At 38.3% G+C, this 23,059-nt stretch overlaps 2 protein-coding genes across 2 annotated transcripts; one reads left to right on the top strand and one right to left on the bottom strand.

The window, feature by feature from the left end:
* Nucleotides 1-3,110: 3,110 nt before the first annotated feature.
* pde6b (phosphodiesterase 6B, cGMP-specific, rod, beta) lies at nucleotides 3,111-14,793 on the bottom strand. Its single transcript, XM_005941819.3, has 24 exons — nucleotides 14,618-14,793; nucleotides 14,267-14,529; nucleotides 13,880-14,191; nucleotides 12,639-12,791; nucleotides 11,936-12,025; nucleotides 11,672-11,812; nucleotides 11,513-11,587; nucleotides 11,343-11,407; nucleotides 11,187-11,253; nucleotides 11,043-11,090; nucleotides 10,288-10,437; nucleotides 9,953-10,096; nucleotides 9,599-9,664; nucleotides 9,328-9,477; nucleotides 9,113-9,220; nucleotides 8,907-9,016; nucleotides 7,925-8,012; nucleotides 7,731-7,831; nucleotides 7,487-7,594; nucleotides 7,347-7,410; nucleotides 7,165-7,239; nucleotides 6,299-6,382; nucleotides 5,897-6,050; nucleotides 3,111-5,056 (listed from the first exon to the last, which is right to left on the bottom strand). Exons 2-24 carry the CDS (start codon nucleotides 14,423-14,425, stop codon nucleotides 5,001-5,003), a joined length of 2,568 nt encoding a protein of 855 aa, XP_005941881.1. The 5' UTR covers nucleotides 14,426-14,529; nucleotides 14,618-14,793; the 3' UTR covers nucleotides 3,111-5,000.
* A 5,415-nt stretch (nucleotides 14,794-20,208) lies between these two features.
* rbp4l (retinol binding protein 4, like) lies at nucleotides 20,209-22,187 on the top strand. The gene is made up of 5 exons (XM_005941820.1): nucleotides 20,209-20,316; nucleotides 20,756-20,873; nucleotides 20,966-21,102; nucleotides 21,520-21,632; nucleotides 21,715-22,187. The coding sequence occupies exons 2-5, from the start codon at nucleotides 20,757-20,759 to the stop codon at nucleotides 21,936-21,938; spliced, it is 591 nt and encodes a 196-aa protein (XP_005941882.1). The 5' UTR covers nucleotides 20,209-20,316; nucleotide 20,756; the 3' UTR covers nucleotides 21,939-22,187.
* The last annotated feature ends 872 nt before the right edge of the window (nucleotides 22,188-23,059 follow it).

Below are 23,059 nucleotides of genomic sequence, written 5' to 3'. Positions count from 1 at the left end.
TAGGAGAAGGGGATTAGTATCCTCTAGTGGCAGCTATTAGAAACTACAGCGAATTCAAACTTCAATGAGACACAAATCACAAAAACAAATAAAAACCTGGCAGTACTGACACATGACTACGTACATAACACCTAAACCACGTGATTCAATTGAAAAATGAAACTAAACAGAACTGAAATAAACACTAAAACGGACCAAATCAGTATCTCTTACACATTTTTGGAAACGTCCTCTGAAAATACATAATGCAAGTTCTAAGATTTATCAAACAAACACTGCCCCATTAATAAAGGGTTAGATAGAAATGGAAGAAAAACTTGAATTAAACAGTGTTGTCTAACGAAATATTGTTTGCAACAGATATTCAACAAATAATTATTTGTTTCTAACTTGTTAAAGCACTCTACCTTGTCCGTGTGGTAAGTTGGCACGATATTGCAGCTTTATATCTGTTGTGTTAGCCCACTGTTTGCATTGACTTATGATGATGATGATGATGATGATGATGATGATGATGATTATTATTATTATTATTATTATTATTATTATTATTATTATTATTATTATTGTTATTATTATTATTTCATGTTCCGCTAAAAGTCCAATTTTGCACTGCTTCAAGGGGGAAAAAAACTATTTCCGCTTCGACCGGAAGTCACATCCTAGCTTCAACATGGTTCCCCCCGTTGCAGTGTCGCCGCTCATCAAGGTAAAACATTAATTTTGTAGCTTGTATAGCTTTTATTACTGTAAATGTAAATGGACAAATATGTCTAAGCCACAGTCTGTCCCTAATACACGCAGACTCGCGTTAATGGAAGTTAATGTATTAGCATCTTAGCTAGTGTTTGCTAGCAGTGACATTGAGAGGTGAATGCTTCCTCGCAAACGGTTGCTTTCTGCGGCATCTTTCACATCTGACAGAGGCAGGTATTATGACTAGTAATACCCATGCCATGTTGTTAGGCTGAGTAATAGTTAATAGTGTTGTGGTTGTTGTTCACTACGTATGCTGAAAGGTCAGAGAAAAACTGGACTTCGTCCCTTGTCACGGCTCATTTGGTGCACTTCGTGTAGGTTTTTGTACGGTATCGTGACCACACACGATGTTTTTAAATGTGAAATTACAGAACTAAGCATAAAATGGTAGTTATATATCAGCGATTGACAGTAACGACAGAACAGGCTGTGGAAATTAAGTTCATCTTGTTCATATGATATGAACAAGATGATAAGATGAACAAGATAACCGTGCGTGAGCTGCGACATATGAATCACGCACGGTTAGCTGGTTATTCACACATGTTTCGCTTGATAACATGTTTGTTAACACCATTTTTTTTTCCATTTCAGACGGCCAGATGGTCTGCCCTGCTACTCGGCGTGATCTACGGCAAACAGCGATTTGGTAAGTCCATGTGTGCGCATGCGTTAACTGGTTTGTGTCAGTGCGTAAAAGGAAAAACTTGGAACCGAAAGTCAGGAATGTACATTGTTTGTGACAGATGCAAGGGTTTTATTTTATTTTTTACTGTACCACATATCACAGCATTTATACCCTAAACAGGAGATGCACGAATTGCAGTTTTCGTGGTTGATTTTGATTTCTAGGATCTTCTCTTACTGAAACAACTGATTAGGTGTTGCTCAAAAGCAGGTGCAACAGATTTGTTTTTCTCTGTTTCATAGCTGCTCATAGCTGCTTTGAGCTCCTTTGCTAACACCGAGACTTCATGCTTGTAGTTTAGCCACTTTGCTTTTGTTAGCTAAAATTTCCAGGGTCTTTTAAAACACATACATTTTCTTTAAAGTAAAGTTTTCATAGAAAGCTTTCTTTTTATTCTAAGATAATTTTATCTGCTTTAGTCATTTAACTCTTTATCTTTTGAAAGTCATAAAGCTTCAGGACATTGCCGCCTTAATTCTTGAATTACTAAAATTATATTAAGAATGAAGCATGTAAGAAGGCACACATAATTAGACACAGACTAGTATGACAGAAGGAAAAACAGTTGCGAAAACTACTACTAACTCCAGGAGTTGCTTATTAATAAATTTATGTCACAGAGGAAGGGATATGTGCTTGCAAGGATTATTTGTACTTGAGGGCACCCTTAATTTCCATGAAGATGTCTTTAGCACATGGGGAGGGGGAACTAAAGGATGGATTTATGAAGTCACAAAAGTCTTAGAAAATGAGGGCTATCTATGCTCAGATACACTTATGTAATGTGTCTTAAGAATACCACTGTGATTTCTAAGAATGCTTAGTGATGGGCTCTGTAATTTTTGTTAAGATTACCTGAAGCCCATTGCTGAGGAGGAGAGGAGGGTTGAGGAAGCGGAGAAGAAGGCCAGAGAGGAGCAGGAACGCATCTACAAACAACTCTCTGAAGGTAACGCAGAATCACACACAGCCTTTGTTTGTCTGTCACATAAAATTAGGTTTGTTTGTTTTAATGCCAACATATTCATGTTTCCTCATTCTTTTTCTGTCTCTGCAGCAAATTCTGACACCATCCTCAAATGAACCATTTCCTGACTTATGTTGCTGAACAATAAATATTTCCAATGTAATCAATAAAGTGTCCTTTACTTCTTTTCTTTTTTTGAATTTGCCTCGTATTAGTCGTCACTTCTTATTTTGAACTAAGCCTTTTGAACCTTCTAGTTGCGTTTGACAAACACACATGCACATTTCGTGACTCGAGCTAGTCTGTGTTTGTGTGTACACCTGTCCTTCAGTGGGAATTGAGTCTGGAGGAGGAGCATGGTTGTAATCCTGGCCTAGTTTAGCAGCAATCCTAGGATTGGGGTCAGGGACCAGTAGTAGAAAGTGCAGTGTGGACAGAAGCGATCCCTCAATACTCTTGTGCGTTGTGTAATATTGTAACCTTCATAATGAACTCCATATTGCATTATAGCATTATATAGAACATGTTCTTGCATTATAATCATAATGGCTGGGGGTCAGTTAAGGCCAGGACGCGCCTTAACTGACCCCTGCATTCAGGATGAGGGGAAGATTCATAAATGAATAAATGACCAGATTCCAACAATAATGTTGGCTCTTGGTAAGTTTCACCATCACAGGAAATAAATCCACTCGGTTAAAAATACACTTGCTTTTATTGGGGTCATCATTGTACATTTGGAGCACATGAGGAGGCAAGCTTTGAAATGCTGACCAAAAAGTAATTTAAGTCTATTAAAAAAACATCCACGGTACATCCAAAGCACATTTAAATTGATTTGGGACCTAATGTTATCACACAGGCATTTTTATCATAGCAGTGCCATATCTGGAACACTTTAAATATTTGTAAATTGAAGCTAGCACAATGCATTTGTTATTCAGCTTTATGACTCTTTTTCTAGTGCTTTATAAATAATAAGGTAAGGCCCTCTAGCATCAAACTAGAAAAATATTTGCATCTTAATATTTACAGGAAGGGCGATGGTATGTACAAGTCTATACACAAAGCTCAGTTGCTTCTTCATGCTGTCTCAAACAGCTCTGTGTCCTTGTTGCCTTCGAGGCCTGCACTCAGGGATTGTTATAAGAATAGCCTGATGGCTCAGCGATTAGTGCTGCTGCCTCGCAGCACAACAGTCCTGGGTTTGGGTCTCGAAACCTGACCAGTCGTGTGGCGTTTGCTTGTTCTTGCTTTTCCTTTTGTATCCTTTCACATAAGCCACATGGTTGTTTGTCATTATGGTTACTCTTCCTGATGCTGAGCAGGTGAGCTCTGACTGACTCCTCGTCCTATTTGGGAGGAGTCCAGTGCAGGGAGAAGCTTTCAATCAGGGATTGATGTAGTACAACTCCCTCTAAAGCAGTTTGAGTAAACTTTCTGATCCCAGTATTTGATTGTGCTCATGTTGTAGCAGATATGAACAGAGCAAAATTAATTAAATCTCAGACAAAATCAAGCAAATAAATCAGTTTTATGTGTGACCACCTGATTTCCCGCTCTTATTTAATAAGACATTTATAATTCTATTTTTGGAAAATACATATCCGAGGCTACCGTCTCACACTCATAGACCACATACTGTATATTTACAATATAAAGGCATCATGAATAAGCATCTACAGACTTTTGCTGACTGTGAACTCATAAGTGTTCACTGTAAAACTCTTTTTAAAAGCTGTTCCTGTAGCACGACCAAACATTTACCTTTGGCTCTGCAGACAAAGTAAACAGACTCTCATTTGTAAATAGTAAGTGACTGGAAGTAGTCAACAGTGGATTACTTTTGAATATGATTAAACAATAACTGTCTATGTTCTGTGAAAACTAAAGTACTATAATAGTAAATATATGGAAAATTAAAAGCCCAAACATTTTAAATAATCTAAAGAGGCCCGAGCATTTAAAAAAAAGCACTGCACTCCCTTTCTGTACAGGATTATTGTTTACTACACAGATGTAGGCTGTGTCCTCCTGAGATGTTTGCCATGTAAATAAATACTTGGAAGAATTGGGGAAAAAATAAAAAAGTTGTACATATGAGAAACACACAACAAGCATACGGCACGGCACGCACACACATTCACACATTGTCACTAACACAAATCCTTTAAAGATAAGCAAACTTTTTTAAGATCAGAGAAACACGAGATGCAAAAATCATCTTCAGTCTTGATTCATAAAAGTACAATTATTTTAAGACAGGAAGCAGCAATTTTGCCTCAAATGTAATCGCAGGATTTTTTTCCTTTTTTCAAAATGTGGTCAGTCTTTCCTTGATCCGAATTAATTTTTGGCTCACCTGGCCTCTTAAAAATAAAGCTTTGCTCTTCTTGGTGGAGATCTCGCCGTGTTCAAGTTTTTCCTTTTCCGACTGGACCCCCTTTTCTGAAGAGTTACTACAGGGCTGTGCATTCATATATCCGTCTTCCTGACTTTTTCTTTTGTTTGTTTCTGCTGGGGTGAGACTCAGTCTGTCATGAGTATCTTCGTAGACCCCAGGAATGTCAGCAGTTCTTTGGCTGATTAGCACACAGAGCAGGTCTTGGAGCCAGACCCACCACTGGGGTTGTTTGCAGCCGCTGTTAAACAATTAAATATTCAACAAAAGGGTAAGTATACAATTAAAGCACTAGAAACCAAATGATCACTTGTGTTGTGGCTAATTTTAATATATGAACCCATTCTACAATCCAAACGAGATATTTAACTAAAAATAGACACAACACTGTTCAAAAATATTGGTGTTAGACCAAAGAAAGGCTGAAAACCTGGTGGAAAGTTTCATGACAAGTTGATGACATAGTTAGGTAGAAAAAGAGACCTCAGAGAGGTTTGGTGTTTCAGATGTGAAGCAAATTAAAAGCACTATCACCTCCTCTGGGCCTGAACCCATTCAAGATGAACTGAGGTGGAAAAAAAGTGGAAAACTGACATTATTTCTTGTTTTTGTTTTTTTTTAATGTTGAATCCTCCACACTAAAGACGGAGGATTCAACCTGGCTTACTATCAGCATGCAGCTCAACGGTGTAGAGATGGATTAGTGCACATGATGTGAATAACTTGCCCTTCTATGAAGGCCCTATTAATGCTGAATGATATTTGAAGGTTTGGGCACAGCATATTCAGCTATCCATTGAATTCTGCATGTATTAAACAGTCCAGACACCAAACTGGGCTAATTGGTATCGATTTAAAAGTGGGGTTTTTTGTTGTTGTTGTTGTTTGTTTTTTTAGCACTGTGAAAGGTTGTCTCTGTGCTACCTTCAGATTACTTAATAACTTTCAAATCATTGCATTTCTTTTATTTTTGCACTTTACATTGTTCCACCTGTTTGGGTTCAGTGCTCTGCCTCTCTGAGTCAACAACCTTTTTAACAGTTCCTTGTAGGGTTCTGATTATTGTAAAGACACACCCTACCTTTGCTGGCTGCCGCTGCCTCTTTAGCAGCTTTTTCTTCTTCGATGGCTTTGAGCTTAGCCTCGTACTCTTCCTTTTTGGCATTCCACTCCTTCCTGTTGTTTAAGATGCCATCCAGCATGGGCTGGATTTGTGGGTGGAAGCGAGAAAACTCCTTAAAGATAAGATACAAAGAAGAAATGAAAAATTAGCATGGAGCAGCACAGAAGAGGGGAGCTGTACAGGAGATGGTGATGCTCCATTGAAAACACAAATACATAATAAAAAAAAAATAACAATAATAAGAAGAATTGACCCAGTGGTTTAAATGTGTTCAGACTAACCTAGTTTTTGCACAGAAACAGTGACAGGAGCCATGCAGTGCACATATTCGGTGAGCAAGAATGTAATAATCATTATTACCTTGTAGACAAACGTGCAGACAAAGTCAATGAAACCACACTGAAGCTTTGGAAGCTCAGCTGACTTGTTCCTGTCCATCATGGGCTGGTGGGAGGGACAAACATTTAGCGCAGTCAGAACTGTCATATAATTAATGAAATCAGTGCAAGTCTGTAGCTAATCACACACACTTCTACACATGATTACATTTTTACTTTAAAATAGTAAAAACGGCCTGTATTTGTATAGCGCTTTACTTAGTCCCTAAAGACCCCAAAGCGCTTTACACATTCAGTCAACCACCCAGTCACACACATTCACACACTGGTGATGGAAAGCTACATTGTAGCCACAGCCACCCTGGGGCGCACTGACAGAGGCGAGGCTGCCGGACACAGACGCCACCGGGCCCTCTGATCACTACCAGTAGGCAACGGATGAAGTGTCTTGCCCAAGGACACAACGACCGAGACTGTCGGAGCCGGGGCTCGAGCCGGCAACCTTCCGATTAGAAGACGAACTGCCAACTCTTGAGCCACGATCGCCCCCAGTCACTTCACTTTGTCTGAAAAAGCTTTATTTTTGTACTTGAAACTTGCCTTTGCCTCTGTACGAGTAGTTCACCTTTCCTCAGGTGGGTTTCTGCTCAGCTACATAATGAGTGCAATCCCTAAAGTGACATGTGTGTGGGCTGCTGAAGAGACACTACAACCTTATTCTGCCCTTTACACATCTGTAATAAGCTAGGAAATATAGTGCTGGACATTGTATCTAGCTGGCAGTATCATGAAAAAAACAACAACAAATGAATAATTATACATTTAAATGTGAAACAAATAAGTATATTTTTATGAGCACAAATACACTCCAGCAGTAAATAAACTCACAATGGGTTGCTGCTCCAGTACAGTCCTCTCCAAGTCACCCTGTTCCCAAAACTCTGCTGCCACAGACAAGGCGACCTGGAAGACATACAAACGTGGTTATGCTCTTAAATAATGCAAAAATCATTATTTACTCATTTGTGACTCAGCTTACTATCAACACCAATAATTTCTGTGCTTCTCACCTTGCTCTGAACTTCCCAAGGCTTTGTGATTGCGGACAGGTCACATGCGGTCATCATCATGGCCCTGAAACAGAAAACAGTTTGCAGCCTCAGAGAAATGTGCAGGAGCAAGTAACACTGTGCATGTTAGCTGCACTCACATGACAATCTCTTTTCTGGTTGTTTCTAGTGACATGAAGTCGACCCATTTCTTTTCATCCTCATACGTATGTGAGAGGTCCACAATCTTTTGGAACATGGTTCTCTTCCTAGAAAGGTGCAAGGAGAAGAATCATTTACTTACTGTTTGTCTACTTTTTAATGTAGTTTGACAGTAAAAACATTAGAAAAATAAGAAATTTATCGTCAGGGAGCAAGGGCAGGCAAATGAAAAGTAGTACTGACTTGAAATAAAGAGCCAGGTCAGTGGCGATGATGGCGATGTCCATGAGATGGATCACGTGGTCAACCTGTCGCCTGTTAAGGTTCTGATAGATATTCAGTGTCTGCATAGGAGAGGAGCAAAGAAATGTCATTAGTGACCGAATAAAGAATATAAGTAACCTAAGCTAATCTCTCGTTAGCGTCTTGTTACTCACCTCGTCAGCCAAGAGGAACTTTCCAAACTCTAGATGGTGCCGTTCCAAAATGGAAGAGCCGTGTAACTTGGCCAGAGGATTACCAGATCTGTTGAATGAAAATAAAAATCCTCAGATACCAGCAAGATTTCAAATGGGACTGAAGTCGGTTATCATAATAGTTACTATATATGAAAGATTTTAAAAGAATTTACAGGCTTTTTAAAACATCATTCAGTTTATTACCACATTTTTCCCCATTTGTCTTCAAAAGATCTCCTGAAAGGTTAAAATGTGCAGGTGAACTTTTAAGATGATCTAATGCTCATTCTGAACTACAAGCGAATGCATAATCACTGTAGTAATGACTGTGGATCACTATATCCTTTCAACTACATTACCCCGCAAAAACAAATATGTGTAGCTATGGTTCATCAAATGAACAATGACGACTCACTGTTTCTGTTTACAAGCTGATTGCGTGGCATAATTCAGAAATCGTGTAATTACTTGATTTGTGCCTTAGATTTCACCATTTGCAGCCATTTCAGTGACATCGGCAGCACATGCAGCAGAGTAGCATCGAAGCTAAACAGCCAGTAGTTTTTTTCCTTTTTAGGGCATGTTGCTAATTACTTTATAGAACACGTTGCTGGAAAGTAAATGAGAATTTACCTCATCATTTCCCCCTTTCAAAATAAACCTAATATAGTGACTACGTCAAAAATTCCTTCCTTAACTTTTCTTTTTATCATCGACCTGCCAGCAGGCCCACTTTACAAGCACTCTTTAAATGACCATAACTCTGTAATTGTTTGTGTTAGAGACAAAATTCAAACTGTTTCAGAAAGAGGAGAATCTCTTTACTCGGATTACAAGGTATTGTAATTATATTGCACAAGGTACTGTACAATATATTGCTAAATGCTATATAATGCTGCAAACCTTAAGCAGTTTTCTTTATTTTGTTGTGAGAAATCAAAAAGTTCCCATAAGCACTTACTTGACCTGGTACAAGTTATTTGTCCCTCTGTGATCAATATCGTGAAGGAATCCTGCGGTTATCATCGCCATTACCTCCAAGTCAGTGTAGTATCGCTTCAGCATTCCTGTCTGAGCACACAGAGGCACACAAGATATTGCCCTGCTGTGTATAAAGATATACATTTAAGCTGAGGTAAATGGAGGTTAATAAAATTAAAGAAATACCGTCAGTAGCGTAAACATCGTCTGTCCAACATTAAAGCCGTGACGCCAGTTGTGGTAGGTGATCCTTCTGTACCCTTTGCTGACTGAATACATGAATCGAACCAGCACCTGAGAGGAGAGCAGCAAATCATTAAATCTATTTAAAAACGACACAGCTCCAAAAGGCTGTTCACAAACTGAAGATAAAGATGCACACTTGTGTTTATCTGCATTACCTCTTGTGGAATCTGGAACTTCTTGACCACACCGACTTCATAGTACATCTGGATCCCGCACTTCACCAACTCCATCTCTGTGCAATTAAAATCTGAAAAGCGGAACTCATAGATCTCAAACTTCTTAATTAGTGGAGGAAGGTCTTTTTTCTGTGAGGGAAATGAATGAAAAAGAGACATATATGGAAAATGTCAAACTTTTCTGGTAACATAAGCCAAATTGAGGGACAAATTCATGTGCTGGACATCAGAATACGCATGTTGGACATACCAGGATAGCTAGGAGCTCGTCCTCTTCACAGTCTCTGGGTTCACAGTCATAGAGCTCTCTGGTGTACTGGGAGAAATTACAAAAACCATTGATGTTATAGGTTTAAACTGAGGCAACAACGCCAAGTACAAAGATGGCAAGTGTTAGTTTGGTCTCCTACAAAGAGAAGAATTAGTGAATCTTGTCAAAAAAGAAAAGCTTGTTTTGGTTCTTGTTGGATGGTTTGCAATGTCTTTTGGTGAGGTGGGAGTTCAAATGAGGCTGGAAACCTTTTCTATTGTCATTCATCTAAATACTCTAATGTTTACAGTCAGTTAACAGCTGGGAGAGAAAACACATTTAAACAGGACAAACCAGGATGTTCTGAATCTCATCATCTCGACATTTGACGTGGTAGAGCACCATGTCCTGAGCGATGTCTTTGCGGTTCTCAAGCTTATTCATCTTGTCGTAGGTGTCTGTGTTCAACGCTGACCATCCCAGGAACTGAGTCAAAGCCTGAGAAACAGGAAAATCATCAGAAGATGGCCATCTATGTTACACGTACAGCCTTCACCACAAACAGTGTCGGCAGTGGACTCCACACATAAACATAAAACAGATATAGACACTTTATCTTCCCAGATTACATTGGTGGGACTTCATTTGTCTTTATTTGCACTAAATGATTTTGTGAAGATTACTGTTACCTCCATGAGCTGCTCATCCTGATCATCAAAAGGCTTTCCATCTTTTCTGTTGTAAAACGTGGCTACGCCAACTATCTCTTCCTTTTTGTTGACGATTGGCAGCGAGAGAACATTTTTTATTGTCCAGCCACTGCTGTCCAATGGCTCTTTCTGCAACACACAAGAAACAAGCAGACCTCATAACATATGTCTACATGCAAAAGGTTCTTCAGCTTTTTTTACAAGCAGAACATCTTGCGTGGCCTGTTTAAGCTTAGAACTGTAACTACAATCTAAAACATTGTAGCCCAAATACTTCAGGGGGTCTTAATAATAATGAAGAAACAGGTTTCATTTTAATCATGTTAATTTTCCAGTAAATCATTCTGTCTGGTTTAATGAGGCATTTTGGTGTTTTCAAAAAAATTCAAGCTTAGTATGATTGTCTCCATATTTTCTCTGTTTAACCAGTTTGTTCCTGGAATAACTTAAAGATGATAACCGATTCAGATATCCCTCTTGCCCACTAGTCACCTGGATAATAAACCAGGAAGAAGCAGCACAGGTTTGATAAACCCCGACTGAAGTTTTAGATATTAACGTTTTAAAGTTACGACAAACCTTGGCTATGGGTCACAGACCCCTGGGCGTTCCCGGATACCACTGTGACTGCCACTGCTCTGAAAGTACTCTGCACTGTTTTTTGCTTGTTTTTTGTCTGTTTATTTTTAATAAAGTAGCGTCCTCTCTACACAGTGACGTCTACAATATCTTACCTGAAAATTGAACGTCTCATCAGCGCCTGCATTCATAATGTTACAAATCTACGAGAGGGAAGAGAACAACCCGATCAGTTTGGAAATATTTATTAGGTTAAACTGGTTTGACAGCTTTCTGCAAGTAATTAAAAAGAAACTTACAAAGCCGCTCTCAGCAACATAAGTGGGAAGGCCACTACTCAAAGCCCAGTGATCTGCGGGAGGATTGCTATAAGACACACAGGCAGTAAATCAACAGATGTTATCTCTCACTAAAACTTCATTAATCTCTTTTATTTTTTTCATCTAACCACTTACGGTATTACTTTGATGTCTTCCTTTCCGTGTAAAATATAATCAATCACTTTGTAGAAGTTTACCTCCTAAAATCAAAATAAAACAGGAAGAAAGAGGAAGCAGTGTGTAGACATTTACTAGCAAAGGCAGTGCTGGTAATAATGTTAGATAAATAAAATAAAAGAACATACCCTGCCATCAGGGGTTACAGGGCCAGAGTAAGGTGCCTGCTCTCCCATCAAAACTGGCCAGATGTCAAAGAACTCCTGGAAGCAGAGAACGAGTCAGTAACTTCACGGCGGTACAAAAATACGGCTTAACACACACAAAGATACAGAAAGAAGCCACACCTTTTCCTTCGTCATGTCTAGTAAACCAACAGAGTAGCGGTCACAGTTGAGGTAGGCTCGGACTGTGTACAAGGCTTTGTGAAACTGTCGCTCGATGTCTGTCAGCTCTTCGAATACCTTGTTGGCTGACCATAGCAGCAGCTACAAAACATGCAAAATATACATTAAAGAAGGGTGAAAATTAGGTTAATACACGGTGCAAGTGTAACACTGCAGTAATATTTCTGTATCTACATCAAAGACAGCACATTAAAATTGCTGTACCTGTCCTTTACGCGTCTCACAGCTGTGGAGGTAACTCAGGTGGTAGATCTTCAAGTTCAAAGTGGCAACTCTCATATACTTCAAAAAAAGCTGTGCGGATGGAGGAAACAGGGTCAAAATAACATAAAAAATAAGTGGCAGAATTAAATTTGTGGTACAAAAAAATGCTGTAAATGAAGGTCGAGGGATGATGAAGATAATGTACTATAAATATAATCAGCAACATCACATTATTATTATCATTATTATTATTATATTTATTATTGTGCCGTTTTTTAAACAGAGAACATACTGACATGTCTGATAACAGGGTTCTGCTCTTCCCCGAGCTTGTGGATACATAAACGTGGCATTATTTTAGCCATGTTGAAATATTTTCTTGTAAAACATATGAAATAGGGAAAAATGAATTTTAATTCTGATGCATTAACCTGATGTGGCTCTCAGTCCATTCAGTTCACGTATATTTTTAAGAGGAAGGGGGGCATCCCTAACTGACATTAATGACCTTGCCCATATTTCATGCAATACTTATCAGCTGTAATAAGAAACTAATTGTCTTTAATTACAATCTTAAGGCTGACTGACTGTCTAAAGCTGATTGTCTTTACCTTAAAGCAGAAAAACATTGTTTACAGAATTGTGCACATTAGTTTCAACTGTGAGTGGTTCAAGCACATGTGCTTTTGTGGTTTGGACTCACATCTTCATCTTCAGCAGTGAAATGTGGTCCTGTGGTCTTGTTCACAGCCATGACCACAGCCACCATGTCTTTGCCGTTGAGGATGGGTGTAGCCAGAATATTCCTGGTCTCGTAGTCTGTGAGCTCGTCAACAAATGAGCTGAAGTGCTGGTTCTAAAATGCAGGAAAGATGCCTTCAGAGCACATAGACATGTAATTGCTCATCCAGAAAACATTACTAATATAACACCGCACAGGCTTTCATAAGGCCTTACTGAAAGCCAAATACATCGCTAGAAAAATTCATTTAAGATTATTGTTTTGAAGACAGAAGACTTTTACAATGTACTACAGTTAATGTGTGTACACTTATAGTAAATACTCCAACTTAACACGGTGGCATAGAGACAATGAACAACTTTTATACAGCAGAGTTCTGCAGGAGCCAAGAGTAGATTTATTAGAGAATAAATAGAGTCTATAATAAGAGGTAAGTGTGTAGGTAAGAATGCATCATATGGCCCACAAATCCCACATTTTTATTAGTTTGTCAACTTAATTTAATTATGAAACTACAAAACGTATGATGCACGCTACTGTTCCTTTAAAATATAACAGTGTAAATAACAATATAAGGTTTATACAGGGATATAAAAGTAAGCTATCAAAGTGAAATGATCTGTTTTAGATTCCTGCTGACTAAATGCCAGAGATGTCTAATCCACAGCTAGAGCAGAGCCTCATGGGATCTGAAAATAAATGGATTATGTCTGACAAGGGGATTTACACCTTCAGGTGGTCAAGTGTAGTGTGTGACTAGCTTTTCTTTTACTCGCCCTATAACCATGAGGCTTTAGGGTATGATATCTAATATATGTGAATATTTACGAAAGCATACGTGCAAAAATGTTACTTTGTTGTTACTCTGTGAGGAAAAGAGCAGCGGCAGCTCCTGCTGTTTGATTTTAAAGAGGCTGATTTTAAAGAGACTGTAACAAATCTTGACATTCTTGCCTCTTTCATGTGCAACCAATGAGATTATCCAACAGAACTGAACAGATCATGGGTAACTTGCCACCACCTTTACCTTCCATTGGAGAGAATAAATGAGAATATAAATCAAAAGTGTTATTGCGATATATTTATAACTGATTTAATTCTTAATTCTAGCCACTGTGTGTCACCTGGTGGTGATCTAATATGAATCACACCTTCATCATCTAAGCTTTCCCTCTAATTAATTAGCCCTCCCTCCTCCTTACCTCCTTGACGTTTTTCACATTAACTGACTTCTTGGTCAGAGCCACATTGCCAACTATTCCCATGTCCAGCGGATACACGATCTCAGAGTCTGGTGGCACAATGCAATCGTCAAACTCGGAGTCTTTGCTCACGTTGAAGAGTCGTGTGGCGAGCTCTCCCACGCCGTTGCGCTGGCGGTACATGAACAAGCTGCAGCGGTCGGCGTGCAAGAGTGCGCTGACTCTTCTCAGGATCTTGAAAACCACCTTTTCCATGTTGATGTTCTCTTGCATGTCTTTGATCAGGTCATACATGATTTTGCTTTCCTCGATCTTGAAAAGGACAGAAAAATCACTAAAGATCAAAAATAATATTAATAATAAACAAAAAATAAAACTGTAACTTACCTGACTGAGCTCTTGAAACTGGCTGAAGTTGATCTGTTTCTCTGGGAGTCCTGAAACCTTCGATATGGTGGAGGTGTTCATCTTCTTGGCAAAGTACTTCTTAGCAAAATCAGGATTCCCGTTCAGGAACTTTTCCACGTCTTCCTTTTGTACACCCATGATTGCTTCTTCCTTGTCCTCTTCCAAGTGTCCCTGTCTTCTCCCTCTTCAGCTCAGTGATCGAGCTCCCACTACGTCCAACACTGCTCCTCCAACTTCCCCACCTAGAAATCGAAGACAAAATAAGAAAGGAAACACTTGCATAGTGACAACTTTCTAAACTTTACCCCCCAAGAAAGAAAGAAATCTTACCCAGATACTACACACAAAGGTGGGAAACAGAAGTGGACACATTCAAATGCAGGTATAAAAAAATAAAAAATTAATCCCCTCTTGTTAGTGGGATAAGCAGACTGAGAAAGGGAGATCCCTGAGGAGAAGGCAGCGGGCTGAATCCAACAATCCCTCTGTCATCAGCAGATAGTGCTGAAGGTTAGTGGGGATCTGCCTACACTAAACTCATCAGCTGATCATGTAGTAAGGGATATGTAGGCCAAAGGATCCAGACACCATTGTGCTTTTGTCCAAAACAAAAGTAAAATATATACTGTCAGGTCCCTAAAGGAATAACTATTTTTTAGGTTTTCCGCTGGCATTGCACTACAAATTCAACTTGGCTCATTTTTTGCTGTTAATTACTGATTTTGTTGATGTACGCATTTAAGCATCGATGCACAATAACTTAATACACAATAACTATAACTTTTCTTTAAAATTCTGAGGGGAGAATATAATAAAAAGCTTAAAAACCAATGAAAAAACAGCGAGTCTTCTTCGTTGGTCTCAGACTGTTTTTTTTTATTGAGGTGTTTTAAACATTTAAACATTTGTTTAAATATATAAGCATTATAGATATACAGATATAGGTTTAAAGGCTCTGAAACCAATAAATAGAAATGATGGTCCTGTTTTTAAATTTCTGGGTCAATACAGACGTTTAAAATAGCAATTTTATTATTTTATTAACATTTTTTAAATTCTCCACTAATAATCATTAGTATAAATATATTTTCTATCTCTTTTGTGCTAGTCCAAAATATAAATAATAACAATAATACAATTTTACTCATCACCGTGGGACCTAGGAATATTTAGCTAATACAAAATTGATGTGCACCACTGATAAACATAATTTGTAAATGTGTAAATTTACTTGTAAATGCTGATATAGCAATGGATCCACAGTAAAAATGACTAGTAAGAAAAACAAATATGAAAAAAACAAATTAATTAGCTGACTGATTACTGAAAACTTTAATGAAACATAAAATCAGTAAATAAAATATTATTTGTCTCCATATTTCTGCACTGCTGTGAATGAAAAATTTGTTGCATTATTAAATCTAAATGATTATAAAATCTACAAAATTATAAGATGTATATTTGTATTACATACACACCCTTTGCTTTTCATGTCTACTGTATATGTTATATTTTTCAGTTACAGTATGCCAGTTCTGCCTCTCTCTCCCTCTCTCTGTCTCTCTCTCCTAGGTCTACCTGTGAAAGCTCTTTAGTTCCTCATTAATCTTGACCTCCTCTTTATAAGCTCTGTTTAGTTAAAACGCTGCCTGATGAGGTCAGCACCCAAACTCTGGCTTTCTCCTCATGTAGTCTTTAAACCTGTAATGCACATATAGACAGTGGAAAATGAGACGCTGTGTGCTTCTGTGGGAAAACTAATCCTTTGATTCAGTGCACTGAGGTCCTGTCTATAATAAGGTTTCATAAACATCTTAAACAAAAGGTCAAATACATAATCTCCTTCCACTACAATAGATTACTGGTACTGTGTGTGTCTGTGTGAGTGCGTATCTGTGCACATTCATGATAGGGTCAGGAGGTGTTTATTGATTTAGTTTGATAAGGATGTGTATGATGTGCACCGGTTGTGTTACTCCATGTATCATCTACACAGGAATCATGTACGCACTCACCTGAGCCTCACTATGCATGCTCACTTGTGCACCAGCATATTTCCTCTTCTTAGTGCTTTAGTTTACCTAATATGAATGAATGCTTAAATCTTACACAGTGACCAGCAAACTAAAGCGTCCCACCATCACCATGTTAGCAGCTCTGTGAGGTACTGAGATGGCCACATTATCAGCCACATAACTATAGTGTATAATAGTATAGTATAAGTCACCTAAAAACACTTGAACACGCATTTGAATCATCTTAGTTTTTAGTCTGGCTAAATTACACATATATAATTTTGTTTTCTGGCTCTGTTAATGCTTCTGGTGGTATATTCTGAATGAAGTGGATGGAGCTCCTATAAATACAGGAAGTGGTAATTGGAATATACCAAGTGTTGCCACATCACAGGGGTGGAATGGAATTGTTTTGTCAAAATACCTTGATTTAATTCATTGGTTTTGATGTTCTGTATGTGGTTGGTTTGGATTTGATTAATGTTAAGTTAAAAGTAACTGTTACACTAACTGTTTTTTTGTTGTTCTTGTTTGTCGTTTCCCATGATTCTTTGTTTAGTTTTGGTCAAGTATTTTTTAGACATTAGCTAGCAGTGTTATTTTTAGGTATGTCCCAATTTACTTCAGATAAATCCTGAGTTTAGTTCTTTTTAGCTGACCTCTTGTAAAAGCCCAAAGTTTATTCTTAACTTTTTTAGGTCAGATAAACTTGTTTCCTTGTGCCTAATCAGTGGTCTCTAATACGGTACTTGAGCAAACACTTAAAGCTAACAGCTGCAATCAGCATGCTACAGCACTAATCATAGCAAGTAAAACAGCTTATAATGTAAAGTTCCTTGAAATAAATCTAATTGTTAATTTGAATAGAGACAAATTGAACTGAATCAATGACATTGTTCAACATGCTAATGAATAGTAATGTCTACTGTTTTCACCTTCTGTTAGCATGTGAACATTTTTTCATTAGCACTGTTAGCAAAACAAAGCACATATAAAGCCGATGTCAGTGTCATTTGTTTTGCATGTGTTGATCATAAACCAAGTAATAGAAAATGTTACCTAATTATGGGTCTGGATGAAAAGCCATATGGTCATTAATGTTACTACTATTTCAGTATTTGTCGAGCTATTCAATTCATTTCAATTCAATAGTATTTATGTAGCACCAAATCACAACAAGAGTCATCTCAATGTGCTTTATATTGTGACCTAAAGACTCTACAATAACAGAGATGAAACCAAAGATGTAGACTTTTAGTTTAATACATGAAAAAATGAAAATAAACTGAAAGATTTACTCACATATTAGCTTTCTTATATTGCAATCCTGCCATGCACCACACGATGGCAACAGACGCAGGCTAGAAAGATGTTGAGTGATCCATGATCTGCAAGTCTCCTATTTTTCCTTCTGTGTAGGCACATGCAGTGGTTATCTAAGCACATGTTACAAAGTATGTGCTGCCGAAAAGGATTAACAGACTTCCCCATACTTTTCACTTTGTTCTTTATTTTGAGGGGTTTCCTTTTTTTTTATTAGTCTTTATTAAGCATACATATTGGGGCACATCAGTCAATACAACTCTGCCTCAATGAATTATGAATCTGGATTGTTCATAATGAGTTCACTGAAAAAAAGCAGTGTATTTTCTCGTAAAGATTTCCACTACATACTGTAGATATCATTGACAGCATCCATCCATTGTTTGAGGCTTGGTGATTTGGGTTTATTCCACTTTTTTGCATTTTTATTTTTTATTTGTATTTTTTTGCAGGCTACTGAAAGTATTTTTACAAAGCTGCCAGTACTTTAAAAAAAATTACTTTTTTTTTTTTTGACATTTTGGGGCTTTCGCCTTTGATACATATCGTAGCAAATTAGCAAAATGACCGATACCAGATTGCCACCATGTTGTTTCCATTTACGGTCATATCCAAACATTTTGTTCAAACAAGGAACCTCAGATTTATACAAAGAACATCTTGCATTAAGGATAGAAAACATATTTTTAGTTAGAGCTCTTACAGCCTAAGACCTACACACTCACAGAAAGGCTCACAGACCAAAACGCCAGAAGTGTAAAAAAAAATTACCTGAAGACCATTCTTGAGATTTAAAGTAGTTGAAGGTCAAACAATGACACCAGTTTTTTTTTTAACTGTTAGTAATTACTGTGGCCAGTTTCATAACCTTTACATACACATATACCACGCTTAGATTGTTTCAAGGTTAAATGAAAATACAACAGTATTATAAGGGAACTAACTATGGGAACTAACTGTATTTATTCACATAGGAATTTAACGATGGTGTAGAGTACGTATTTTTATCAGGGATCTATTTCTGTTCTTACAAGCAGGATTAAACTGTATTCCTCCAGTCAGTGGAGAAAATAGAGCTGCTGTCTTGACTGACTTGTGTGTGTGTGTGTCCTCACTGAAGACGCTGTTTACTTTCGGAGCTGCACTAGTTTACACCGATTGCTTAATTTTTCACCGGATATCGGATTAAACAGGATTTGTAACAGTAGTAAGTCGAATATAAACAAACAGACACTAAGGTAAATTTTAAAACAGACACCTGTGGATATTATTACATGATGTAAAATGCCAGCAGTAATCTCAGGTGACCAAGGTCAATCCAGGAAAGTAGAAATCACAAACAGGGGTCTGTGTGTAAGTTTATGAATAACAATGCGATGTCCGGTATGTTCTTGTGGGCTTAGTTTGTACTCTTGTGAGGCCAATTCTCTGAAACTACCAAAATTCTTTAAAATAATTTTTTTTTTTAACAGGTGGGGCACATTTTCTTATTTTACTCATCTATCAGTATTTTTGGACTTTTTTAAAGAGCATTACACCTTGATTGTTCAGCCAAAACAAGATGACATAACTAGATTGTCTACTTTTATTCACCCTCTCCTGCCTGGTGGCCTGAGCTAGTGTGCTTATCAATGAAGTGCATCTCAGTTGTTTACAACACTTTCCAGACTTGCCAAAGTATCAAAGCAAAACAGAATACAGCTCACATCTCAAATCAGTGTTTTCTGACCACGTTTTTATTATACAGCTGAAAAAAAACATAGGTTTTTTGGTGGTTTGAGCTCCAAGTTGTTCTTTTTCTCTCACTTCACACACAAATGTTGCATGTGGGATCTAAGATAGAGCTTATTTCCTTACTGCATGGCTGTTTTTCAAGAAATGCATGTCGGAAAAGGGAGCGTGTACTCATTCTTTCTTGTTTGTTTTCTCATCCTAAACAGACACGGAAGTTTCTCAGGTGAATTTGTACTATGCTAACACAGCACTTTTCCATTGCTGAAATTGACTTTTGACCTCTTGACCCTTTTTTGACCCCAAACTCTTTTGTTTTTGCCATTATTTTATCTACTAAAAAGAAAAGACTAACCTGCTTCCTCATAAAATACCTTTTTGGGTTTATCAAAATCCAGTAAATTTTGGAATTTTCAATTTTTCAATGTGGTGTCACACAGTGATTTTAGTCTCCCTCTGTCTTCATTGTGTAGCCTGGCGTTTTGTCCTTTAATTAAACTCCCAATAAAGATTCCTGGTTTTAATAAAATGGACAAAACAATCCAAACAATTGACCTCATTGTTTGGATTTCAGACATGCATTTTCATTACTATTATCAAATCTCTAAGTTTAAAAATCAACCACTGCTTGTATTTTGCACACAGTCAGACACATTTCACTTGCCATCTGTTGGCAGCATGTGTCTTGTTTTACAGTCACTTACATAATGGTCTAATTGTTTTTATAGTAAGTCTTGGGCAGGTTTGAAGGTAAAAGCCAGATTACGTTAAGGATTTCAGACGAACAGGATTAGCTCTAGATTTAAGCACTTTATTTAGTCCCAGGCAATGAAAATCAGCCATAAGCTTGTCTGTGGTGCATGTATATAAAGGCAGCTTCTGACACAAGACCCAGCCTGGTGGATAACTGCACACAGAAAACTTATTTTTAACTCCTATTGCTAATTTAACCCAAAACAGGTATGACATTGAAATATTTATTTGAAAAAAATATCCTTTCAGCTACTTTTCGGGAATTTCTTTTAATTCTGTCAGTCGTGATGATCAGAAATTGTGTGATTTATGTTCCTTCAGCTCCCGTTAGGTTTAATTATTAAGAGTGGTGAGCTGGACATATATAGCTGTGAATTAGTCATTTTTCTATAGTCTTACATGATATCATTAATGATAGACTGGAACATAGTGCTCGAGTGTAAAATTAGATCTGACTGACTGTATCTCCGATTTTAGTATACAGACTCCAGGCGTTGTCGTGAACTTTCCAGAAATGTTTTTCTTTCATCGGTGGAACTTATTCATTCAAATTTGTATTTAACAGCCTATTACAATGAATACTGCGGGCTCTCTTGTACTGAATCTTTGATTACTCTGAAAACACTGATATATAAGTTCATTACAGAATGGGATACTCTAAGCTTGCCCTGCTGTTGGTCTTGGTGTCCTGCGTGGAACGCTGTCTGTCTGCCTCCTGCGTTGTTGATAGCTTCTCTGTGAAAGAGGACTTTGACCCCAAGAGGGTGAGTGAATTTAAAATACACAGACAGCAACAATGATGAACAACAAAAGGATAATTTCTGACTTTGCTTTTCTCGTTTCATTTTCACTGAAGTATGCAGGGAAGTGGTATGCACTGCAGAAGAAGGACCCTGAAGGCCTGTTCCTGCAGGACAACATCTCAGCAGAGTACACCATCGATGACGATGGCTCCATGACCGCCTCCTCCAAGGGACGCGTCACTCTGTTTGGGTAAGTTAAAAGGTCGGGTGCAGATTTTTTGCCCTCACAGTTGATGTATGCATCATTGCTGTATTACACTCATTATCTCATTTTCTGCTCATTATCTCTAAGACCTGATGAGGTGAAGGTAACTTGAACCTTCAGTTTATCAGGTCAGCGGTTAAGAAAAGCTTACACGTGGTGCTTGAGTTCCAGTAAAGCTTTAAGACATAAACACATACACTTTTTAGAAGAACATTCTGGACAGCATTAGCTGCAGGCTTGGCTTTCTCAGGATTAGGAAGGATTAGGAAGAAACACAGTTTAGAGAGAGGGTTTTTATACAGGAATGTAAGCTTAGATAAGCATGCAATGAGCTAGGCTTTGTTTAGAGAAAGTGTAAAATATAGTATTAGACATATTTGTGTTTGTATCACTGTTTCGCAGCTTCTGGGTTGTGTGTGCTGACATGGCTGCACAGTACTCTGTACCTGACCCTTCCACACCCGGCAAGATGTTCATGAACTACCAAGGACTGGCCAGCTACCTGTCCAGTGGAGGTTGGTTCTGCACACTTGAACCCTCCCGTATATTTCTTTTATCCCCTCATTCCTCCTCACACTCCTCCTTTCTATAACTCAGGCGACAACTACTGGGTGATTGACACAGACTACGACAACTACGCCATCACCTACGCCTGCCGTACCCTGAAAGAAGACGGCAGCTGTGAGGACGGCTATGCCCTTGTCTTTTCCAGGAACCCCCGTGGCCTTCCTCCTGCCATCCAGCGTGTCGTCCGCCAAAAGCAGGACGATATCTGCATGGCTGGAGAGTTCCAACCTGTCCTGCAGTCTGGAGCCTGCTGAATCGAAAGGGATTAAGAGAAAGAGTGAGGAGCAGAAGAGTGTGCCAGCTAGCTGCAGTCTAGGTGGTTTGACACCAAGAAGTGGGAGAATGTGAGAGTGAATGTGCATGAGGAACACATGAAAGTAGAGGAATATCTGAGATCTTCCACTGTTTCTCAAATCCATCTACTGTCTGTTAAAGGAAAACATCAGTCCTCCAGAGTCTCGTGTGAATGTGAAAGCTAAAATAAATGTTTTTTCTAAACAAAATATGTCTGAAAAACATCCTTCTTTATGCTGCTCAAAAATCTGGCCCATAAAGAAGAAAATTCAACCTAAACAGACTAAGATAAGATGTTAAGTAGCACACCAAACCACAGAAACATAGGGAATGTTTGTCAGTGCTCCAGCTTTGAAAACACAGCCATGTAAAGTAAGTGGGTAATCCTCTCTGAGCCCACGAAAATGCAGCCAAAACCACGCAATACACTCGAGCAGTAATGAGCTTACTAATGTTTTGCGATCTTAGTCCTGTTATACTAACTCAGCTGAGGGTACTCTAGGGTCATGGATCAAATTAGGAGTGTTCTTGTTTGGACTGTTTGTGTCAGCAGGTTAGGCCTCACAACCACAAAGCTCAACTGACCCTGTGTGCCCTTCTTTTTTTGTAAAGTCGCAATACAAGTTAGATCAAATGCTGCAAGAGAAAGAGGAAAGACATCTGTCAACATAATAATACGTCTTTAATTTCAAGAATGACAGAGACAGAAATGCTTTCTATAGCTGGTGAGTGATTGTGTTGGTGTTCTACAATAAGCTGGAAAGTAATGTATTTACTCAGATAGAACCAGGGAGTTTTAGGGACTCTAATATTTTGTTGTTGGGTCTTTCTTGCTCAGAGATTCGGGGGATCGTGGATATTAGTAAGAGGAATGTTTGGCAGGGCAGTCTGGACAGTGTTAGTTAGAAATAGTCGATTAGGCAGCAGGCTTAACTCTGATAGGATTGTTTAACGCCAATAACACCATCTCCTAGTTTCCATCAGATCTGCTGAGTCCCAGCAGCGCTTTATGCTTCTGTGTGACAAAAGTCTGCAATCCCAGTTTATTATTATCATTATTAGACCTTCCTCATAAACTCTC

This window comes from Haplochromis burtoni, unplaced genomic scaffold, assembly GCF_018398535.1.
Source record: "Haplochromis burtoni strain Fernald_Lab_line unplaced genomic scaffold, NCSU_Asbu1 Contig_325, whole genome shotgun sequence".
NCBI classification, from domain to species: Eukaryota; Metazoa; Chordata; class Actinopteri; order Cichliformes; family Cichlidae; genus Haplochromis; species Haplochromis burtoni.
This window is presented reverse-complemented; position numbering and strand designations above follow the sequence as displayed.